Below are 9,194 nucleotides of genomic sequence, written 5' to 3' on the forward strand. Positions count from 1 at the left end.
CCAGAATACTGGAGTGGGGAGCTGTTCCCTTCTCCAAAGGATCTTCCCAACCCAGGGATCAAACCCAGGTCTCCCATGTTGCAGGTGGATTCTTTACCAACTGAGCTATGAGGGAAGCCCCTAGCTCTTAGAACAATTCAAAAACCCATAGGCCACACACCTTTCCTAACGTTGGGGAATAAAACCCCACAAGTAATTTATATATGACCACTTTCTCTGACTTTTTAACTGACAGCAAAATTTTAAGACTGAGTTCATTTAAGACTGAATTTAGTTTGGTTCCTCATTTGTGAGGTGGAGATAATACAGATCTCAAAGGGGCATTATGTACACCATGTGTTTTGAGGATTCAGTGAATCTACAGGAAGCGCATAGTGGCAGTTAGGAATTAGCTGTTAGAAGCTTTCAGACACACATCAAATGGCACTTCCTCCTGGCAAAGTTTAGCAACTTCTCAGGCCACCTCTCCATTCCCACAGTGTTTCATATTGGCATGGAAACAGCACACTGCCTGGTATTGTTATTTAGAGATTTGTCTCTGCTAGGATCTGCACCTCTTAAGGCCTGGAACTGATATTTGTCCTGTTTCCTGCCACAACTGGCATATGATAGGCACTCATTAGATGTTTGCTCAATGAAGGGATGAAAGAATGAATGAAGTGTATAAACAGAGGTTGAGTGGCACTAGTTTTCTATTGATGGAGGCTCTTGAAGGAAAGTGGGTTTATGAACTCCCCACTGTTGCTAAGTCCCTCAAGTTGAGTATGACAGTTTTAGTCAACATCTTGCATTCAGGCAACCAGTTCTTAAAGGAAATGTTTCTTAGAAAAGCCAGTGCCTATGTTGGGAGCTTGGCACTCTTCAAGGTTCACTTAGGATTTGAGAAGTGGTGATGGTGGGTGAGGTGGGCTGTGATGCTAATAACAAATGCTGGTCTTTTATCTGGATTATTTCATTTATCTTCACAGCAACTTTGAGTAATTAGTATATCATTCCCTTTTACAGATGGGGAAACTGATTTGCCCATTCATTGATTCATTACATATGTATCAGGGACCTACTATGTGGAGTTAACTTATCTAGAAGCTGTGGGTACAGTGGTGAACAAAGCCAGCCATATCCCTGCCTGCTTAACGGAGACAGTAAATACACTAACAATATCTCAGGCGGTAAACCCTATGGAGAAAAGTTAAACAGGGCAATGAGATAGGGGGGCAGGGAGGATGAGGAGGAGGTTATGTGATTGAACAGAGACTTGACAAACTGGGGGAGGAAAAGTCAAGTTAAAGGGAAAAGCCAGTGCAAAGGCCCTGAGGCAGACTGTGCTTGGAGTATCTGAAGAAAAGCCAGCCAGGGAGATTGCTGGGGGCTGGTGTTCCGATGCAAGGAGGCAGATATTACAAGGAGGACCTTTTAAATTTTTGTAAGGAATCTGGATTTTACTAACAGGAATCCTTGGAGAGTCCGAGGTCTGACAAGTTTTAAAATGATCATTCTGGCAGCCTTGTGGGAAACACAGGGAAGGGGGTGGGAAATACAGGGAAGGGTAAGAAGAGAGGGTAAGGGTGAGGAAGTTAAGTCCTGAGCAGAAGCTTAGCCTAAGGTCTCTCAGCTCCAGAGAGGGCAGTGCCAGAACTCCCTGCTGCTCCCAGGCAGCCAGACCTCGGGCAGTAACTACTGAGCATTTATTTAATGCGTGCCAGAGATTTGGCGAGCCCTTTGTCACCATTATGTCATCTGACCCTTGCAACAACCTTTAAGAGGCCAAGCTTTTATTTCGAAATATTTGTGGCTTTCTTTGCAACTGTGTCTGTATTTCAGAACTTAAAAGAAAAGTCTGGAACTCCAGTGAAGTGAAAGTGAAGTCGCTCAGTCGTGTCCGACTCTGCGATCCCATGTACTATAGCCTACCAGGCTTCTCTGTCGATGGGATTTTCCAGGCAAGAGTACTGGAGTGGGTTGCCATTTCCTTCTCCAAGGGATCTTCCTGACCCAGGAATCGAACCCAGGTCTCCTGCATTGCAGGCAGACGCTTTACCCTCTGAGCCACCAGGGAACTCCAGTAAATAATTTCTAATACTTCAGTGCAGTCGCTCAGTCTTGTCCGACTCTTTGCGACCCCATAAACTGCAGCACGCCAGGCCTCCCTGTCCATCACCAACTCCCGAAGTTCACTCAAACTCACGTCCATCGAGTCGGTGATGCCACCCAGCCATCTCATCCTCTGTCGTCCCCTTCTCCTCCTGCCCCAATCCCTCCCAGTATCAGTCTTTTCCAATGAGTCAACTCTTTGCATGAGGTGGCCAAAGTACTGGAGTTTCAGCTTTAGCATCATTCCTTGCAAAGAAACCCCAGGACTGATCTCCTTCAGAATGGACTGGTTGGATCTCCTCACAGTCCAAGGGACTCTCAAGAGTCTTCTACAACACCACAGTTCAAAAGCATCAATTCTTCAGCGCTCAGCTTTCTTCACAGTCCAACTCTCACATCCATACATGACTACTGGAAAAACCATAGCCTTGACTAGACGGACCTTTGTTGGCAAAGTAATGTCTCTGCTTTTGAATATGCTATCTAGGTTGGTCATAACTTTCCTTCCAAGGAGTAAGCGTCTTTTAATTTCATGGCTGCAATCACCATCTGCAGTGATTTTGGAGCCCAAAAAAATAACGTCAAAAAAGAAGCATCGATTAAGAAAAATATTTTTTACTGTTTTGAAAAAGTATAAACAAATTTCAAAAAACAGAAATTGTACAGGGAGAAAGCTCTACCCTGGTGGCTCAGTGGTAAAAAATTCGCCAACGCAGGAACCCCGTGTTCGATTCCTGGATGGAGAAGATCCCCTGGAGAAGGAAATGGCAACTCAACCATCTTTGCCTAGGAAATCACATGAACAGAGGAGCCTTGCCGGCTACAGTCCATAGGGTCACAAAGAGTCCGATACGACTTAGCGACTAAGCAACAAAAATAGGGAGAAAAGCATGACTCCCATCCCAGTTTCTAACGCCCTTCTCAGAGGAAATTGCCGATTACTCGTGGGTCCTTCCAGAGATACTGTAAATACGCACGTATCAAAATTCATTCTAAATAGTCAACAGTTACTGCAATAAAAATTAGTAAATATCTAGGCCCTCGTCAGCTTTTCGTTTTTACCGATTAGCTGCTAGAAAGGAATTCAACACTACGCAAATGGCCCACCTCTTGCCAGCTGACTACCCTATGCCGCGCCGGGGATGTTCGACTCCATCGACTCTCTACAACCTACCCCGGAGGAGGCTCCACCCCTTCACCCGCCTCCTTCCAGTAGGCAATCCTTTTTTATTTGTTTTTGGCGGGGCTTTAAAAGTCTCGCGATAGCCCGACCCATAACCCATAATTCCGTGCGCTCGCCCCTCCCGCCCTCTTTCCGCCATCTTTTCGTGCCGGTGAGTATCTCTCTCTGAGCTATCCAACATCATCCGTCGGTTATCGGTGCCATCCTGTGGTATGGGAGTCGCGCTTCGTGTCCTGCGAGGATGTCGGAGGCCTCCTGGGCCGGAGATGCTAGCCTTGCGAGGGTCTGGGCAAGCAGAGGGGAGAGTCATGCCCGGCCATCCCATGCTTTGAACCTCGGAGAGCCCGGCCTCTGGGGCGCAGGCCGCAGCCCTTGAGAACAGGGAGCTTTGGACCGTTCCGGAGAGGCGGCAGCTCCGAATCTTTCGGCGGCGCCAGTACCTCCCGTTAGTGATTGAGGCAGCTCGTTGGCTCTGAGAAGCAGCGGAGGGCCATGGAGTTGGTGGGCCGTGCAGCTTCCCATTACTTTGGTTGCGCCGGGAGCTCGAGAGATGAGGACCCTCGGGAGGGGAAACTGCATCCTGCCTGTGGTGGCGGTTTGCTGGGAACGAATCTGGTTTCCTCTCAAGACACTGTTGAGCTGGAGGAAGTAGGTTGGAGTCCTACTGTTGTGGTTTGAGACATGCCTCTGTTCCTGACTTTCAAACTTTATTAGATGAAGTTTGTGCCCATTGAGGTAAGAGACCAGTCTGGTGATACATGTGAAATGCTTCAGTTTATTACTTTGGTACTTGCTGTTGGGCATAGTTTTAGATGGCACAGGGACGGACATTAACATTTTATGTTAATGCAGTGGTTCTGGGTGTTAGGTGAAAGTTGAGTAGTATCTTTCGGTTATTGGGAAAAATCCGTGTTAATAGTACAGAGGCTGCCGAATTCCACAAGTTTGAGTATTACTGCCATTTTGAATAGCACCTACCACGGCTCGTGTTTTTATTTTAGTAGTTGACGTCCTTCTGGGGAACCAGTCTGCTTAGGAATGGGGAAGCTTCTACATGATTGAGGCAGAAAGGAAAGGATGTGTTCGCAGGGAAATGATAGGGTGCCTGGTAATGGAAGTGCTGGTAAAACGCCTGTTTTTTTCTTCCCTGAACAGCCATAATGGTGCGCATGAATGTCCTGGCTGATGCTCTCAAGAGTATCAATAATGCCGAGAAGAGAGGCAAACGCCAGGTCCTTATTAGGCCGTGCTCCAAAGTCATCGTCAGGTTTCTAACAGTGATGATGAAGCATGGTAAGTGTCTTGCTGTTTCATGTTTTGGGATAAGCATGCTATGGAATGGGTCCTGTAGAAATTAACTGTGGAGAGAGGCCTGGAAAGGGAAAATGGGGAACAAAGTGGCAATCAGAGATGGTAACTAATGCAATTGACTTGGGCTGTGGACAGGGTAGTCCTGGAGAAGTGATGCTCTTTAAGAAATGCTGAGTAGGATAGGATTGTTGGGAGGAGGAGGTTTGTGACTGTTTAGGTGTTTGGCAGCTAAAATGGCCTTTCTTGATAATAACATCACCCCACAACATGTCATTGAAAGGACCCTGAGCTCTTCTCAGAGCTCCATGGGATGTAAAGGACTGTTGAACGTCCTGGTCACTAGGTAGCCTTTGGGAGTGGGAAGGTATGAGAAGGCACGGAGAAAAGTATCCCCCTTTTAAAATTGCAGGGTGGATTGTTTTGAGTATTGCTCTCTTCATTTTAATACAGTCAATTGTGTTCTACAGGTTACATTGGCGAATTTGAAATCATTGATGATCACAGGGCTGGGAAAATTGTTGTGAACCTCACAGGCAGGCTAAATAAGGTAAGAATTGACTATCTGCCACATTTTAGAATCTTCAGAATGGTCTAAGGTGGTATAATTGCCTTTGTAAAATGAGTGTTGTGCTTGCTTTACCTAGCTAGGTTAAGAAGAATGGGAATTGATTAAAATCATTAAATTTTATGCAACTTCCAGGTAGAATTGTCAGTTGACCTAGTGTTTGGAGTATAAGATACCTGAAGGGAGATGTGGAGGCTTGAGACTGGTGCTACCAGTTTTGAATCCTGGATGGTTCAAGGCCAGTAGTCCTGTTAGTGCAAATAACTTGTGAGGTCTGTTTTTCTTTTCAGTTTGTAGGCGTAATCTACTGAATCTCTTTGATTTTTTTGACTTTGGATTGCATGAATTTGGGGGCTAGGTATTAGTCTGTAAGTCAGTTGGGGATCTCATCGCTGCTGCTTTGCTTTCTGTGTTAAGATTTGTAGCTTTCAGATTTGCAAGGGATCTGAGATCCTGTAATGCAAAGTGTTAGTCACTCAGTCGTGTCCAACTCTTTGCAACCCCGTAGATGACAGCCTGCCAGGCTCCTCTGTCAATGGGATTCTCCAGGGATCGAGCCTGGGTCTCCTACATTGCAGGCAGGTTCCTGTAATCCAACACTAGAGCAAATGGGCCAAGAAAGTGGTTAGTGGCAGGGGCCAGATTGATTAATAAGGTCATTCCCTAGTCCAACAGTTTTCTATTTTACAAAGTTGCTTTCTTACATAGTGAATTTGCTTCTTGTGTGGATAGATACTTAATGTCAGATAAAAATTACTGGATATGAAGCCTTTGAAGAGTTTTTGAAGGAAATTTGGGGGTCTGTCTTGTTTTATTTTATTGTAAACCATTAGATTCCAATCCCAAGGAAGGATTTGAATTCACTTTTCTCACTCTGATCCTCACAGTATGTTCAAGTAGAAGAGGGTGTGTTTATTTTCCCCTCTATTTTTAAGAACTAGGAAATCTGTGTCCTGCTCAGGGACAGTGGAAGACTAATTGTGGTGTGTAGCTTATAGCACATTTTAAAGCTGTCCCGCAGAGGATTTCGGTTGATATTAAAAAAAAAAAACAGTTTGAGAAGTGCCCTGTACCAGGTTTCTCTTAAACATTCTCTGTGCATAATAGCTTGAGAAACAAGTTTGAACAGAGTACCAAATGGAACTCACTTGTGGCATCCTTACTCTGTGATACATAAGTCATTTGGAAAATCCTGGCTAATAGATAGTTGAAATCCAGGCCCTGCCAAATACCTGAATTATTTTTTGGTTTCTCTTAATTTCAGTTTTCTTCCTTTGTAAGACATTCTTGCTTCAGTTTCCTTCATGCAAGAGATGGATATACCTTACTGTGGAAATGTAATGGGGCTGGGAAATAAGGTAGTGTTTAAAGACTAGATTAAGAAAATTCTTCCCTTAATCACAATCTTAGATTGATGTGGTTTGAGAGCAGATATGCTGGAATTACACTAGCTGAATGGAAGGGATTTTTTGCTACTGGAATATATAAAGCTCGCATGTGGTAGTGCAGAGGCCTCAGAAAGCTTTGTCTTTCACTGTAGCTTGCTTGGGTTTTCCCTTGTCGTATCCCTGTGTTGCTTCTGTCCAGTGTGGGATTGCCCTTGATAGTCAAGTGACAGTAGTAGCTCCCAGGATGATGTGATAAAAAGAACCTGAGTGAGCTTCCTGCCAGGGGGCACTTGGACCTGATGGGTCCATTTGCAGTTTCGGTCTGCGTAGGGAAGTTTAACTGCTCCAGAGACTTCACAAAGTTCTAATCGTGTAGTCTCATTTAGTTTACTGTTAAGCATTTTGGAGTCTTCGCAGGCACACTAGTGGTAAAGAACCTGCCTGCCAATGCAGCAGAGGTAAGAGACGCAGATTCGATCCGTGGGTGGGGAAGATCCCCTGGAGGAGGGCATGACAACCCACTTCAGTATTCTTGCCTGGAGAATGGTCTATTAGGGTCGCAAAGAGTGGAATATGACTGAAGCGACTGAGCATGCAGGCCATCTTGGTGAGCGTGCTAGTGATTTGTAGAGTAGAGATGTGAGCAGGGGTGTCATATTTAGCTCTGAGACTTGCTCTCTTGGCTCTTTAAAATCTGGCCATTTGTTCCGGGACAGCGCCACAGGCCATAGGATGCGCGCTGCCGGCTGCTGCGTGTTGCGTTATGTTCTGCCTCTTCTGTTGATGTTTCCAGTAGCTTGCTTTTTCTTCCTAAGTAGCCATAGTCTTTAATTGTTTTTCAAATTGAACTTATATAGAATATTGTACAGAATAGTTACCCACTTAATGTTGAGTTGGTTGGCTTCTGTGCTCAGTTATAAAAGATTTTTAGTGTTACTTGTTATTAGTGAAGTGTGAACACTGTTTTCTGTTACTTTTTACAGTGTGGAGTGATCAGCCCCAGATTTGATGTACAACTCAAAGATCTAGAAAAATGGCAGAATAACCTGCTCCCATCCCGTCAGTTTGGGTAAGTTGATTTTCTTCATTTAAAAGTTGATGCTGATGCCTATGATACAGAGCTTTTTATTTATTTTTTACATAACAGTAGTAGCAATAGTCTCCATTCCCAAACAGCTTGACTCATGGGTTAGCACCTATGTTGCCACACTTCATGTGTGGGTTTTAGTGTCTAAGAGGTGGGTGAGAGAGCAGAATTGCATTCCCTTTTGTGTCTGCTCTTTTGGCTTAGTGCAAATAGTTCATACATGTTCTCTGAATACCCTCCTGTGGCCAGAATGACCTCTGAACCATTGCCCTCTGGGCAGACTCAGTTTGAAAATCTTCATCTGTGGTTAAGAGACTGAGTTCAAATTCTGGATTTTCTACTTTAAAGCTGTGAGGCTTTGGGCAATTCATGGCCTTGGTTTCTGAAAGATGGTAGTTCTCTTATCAGTTAGATTAAACTGATTTACTTCTGGTAAAGCAGTTTAAAACCTGATCTGACACACCACAAGCATTTGGTCTGTTTGTGGTTAAGAACTTAAAACACCCAGTCACGTTTGGTGATTTTGAATTTACTTCCATTTCATGGTTACTGTATAACAGGTATGGTGTTATGGGCATGTCCTTTGTGATTGCAGTTAGAATGCTAATTTTAATGCCTCCCAGTTGATACATTTTCTGTGTCCTACCTTGACCCCTATAGTAACCCATGAGATAGGCCAGGTGGGATGCCCTTTGTCCAAATAACTGTATAATAGCTTGGCTGTGATCGTACACACAGTAAGTGGCAGAAACAATTCTGTCAAGTTATATCAGTGCTTTAATGCTTTAAACTGTGTGTCTGCTTGAGAGCAGAAAGTGACTTCTGAAGTTAGAGGAGTTCCAGTTTTTGTTTTTAGGTAGCATTGCCTCATGTTAGCTGAGACCAGGACTGTGTGTGTATAGCTGGAGTCTTTGGTTCTAGGAGTCATGCCTGTGCACTGCCAGCCTGTGGCAGCTGCATTATGTATGGGACCACATGTTAAACACTGATGAATGTTGGGATTTTTCTGTACCAGAAGTAGTTCAGTGTTGAACAGTTCGTAGGGACAACTTACCAACTTTTTTTTTTTAACTTTCCATAGTTTCATTGTACTGACAACCTCAGCTGGCATCATGGACCATGAAGAAGCAAGACGAAAACATACAGGAGGGAAAATCCTTGGATTCTTTTTCTAGGGATGTAATACATACAAATAAAATGCCTCAGAGGACTCTGGTGCTTCCTTAAGTCATTCTGAATTTTGTACAGCAGAGTGGCAAGAGTGTCTTCGGGAGTATACAGCCTTTGTGTTAACTGGTGAATGCGTTTCCTTGAAGTACAAGAAAGTTTTGACTTGGTGTAACTTTCACCATCACCCTTGTGGCTCACCGGAGGAAGATGTGTCTGGCCCTGGATGGTTGACTCTGGTTTGGGGTCTAGATGGTGAAGCTGCCTCTTCTGGAGTCTTAAATTAACCCTTGAATGAGTGGTGCCTTTCCTATTTTTAGCTTCATAGAATACACATTTCATACCCTAGAATACACATTACATACCCAGGTTATAGTTGATTATGTAAGTACTCATAAGGAA

The 9,194-nt window shown here is 44.3% G+C and overlaps 1 protein-coding gene across 1 annotated transcript; it reads left to right on the forward strand.

Annotated features, from left to right (window-relative positions):
* Nucleotides 1–3,406: 3,406 nt before the first annotated feature.
* Nucleotides 3,407–8,852, forward strand: RPS15A (ribosomal protein S15a). The gene is made up of 5 exons (XM_052660034.1): nt 3,407–3,425; nt 4,430–4,567; nt 5,053–5,132; nt 7,522–7,607; nt 8,707–8,852. The coding sequence occupies exons 2-5, from the start codon at nt 4,435–4,437 to the stop codon at nt 8,798–8,800; spliced, it is 393 nt and encodes a 130-aa protein (XP_052515994.1). The 5' UTR covers nt 3,407–3,425; nt 4,430–4,434; the 3' UTR covers nt 8,801–8,852.
* Nucleotides 8,853–9,194: the final 342 nt, after the last annotated feature.

This window comes from Budorcas taxicolor, chromosome 2, assembly GCF_023091745.1.
Source record: "Budorcas taxicolor isolate Tak-1 chromosome 2, Takin1.1, whole genome shotgun sequence".
Lineage (NCBI taxonomy): Eukaryota > Metazoa > Chordata > Mammalia > Artiodactyla > Bovidae > Budorcas > Budorcas taxicolor.

What these genes read in the sequence shown, in the direction of transcription:
- RPS15A (XM_052660034.1), top strand. Translation starts at nt 4,435, where the DNA reads ATGGTGCGCATGAATGTCCTGGCTGATGCTCTCAAGAGTATCAATAAT. An exon ending in TCACAGGCAGGCTAAATAAG is followed by an intron (nt 5,133 to 7,521) that starts GTAAGAATTGAC and finishes TACTTTTTACAG; the next exon opens with TGTGGAGTGATCAGCCCCAG. An exon ending in CTCCCATCCCGTCAGTTTGG is followed by an intron (nt 7,608 to 8,706) that starts GTAAGTTGATTT and finishes AACTTTCCATAG; the next exon opens with TTTCATTGTACTGACAACCT.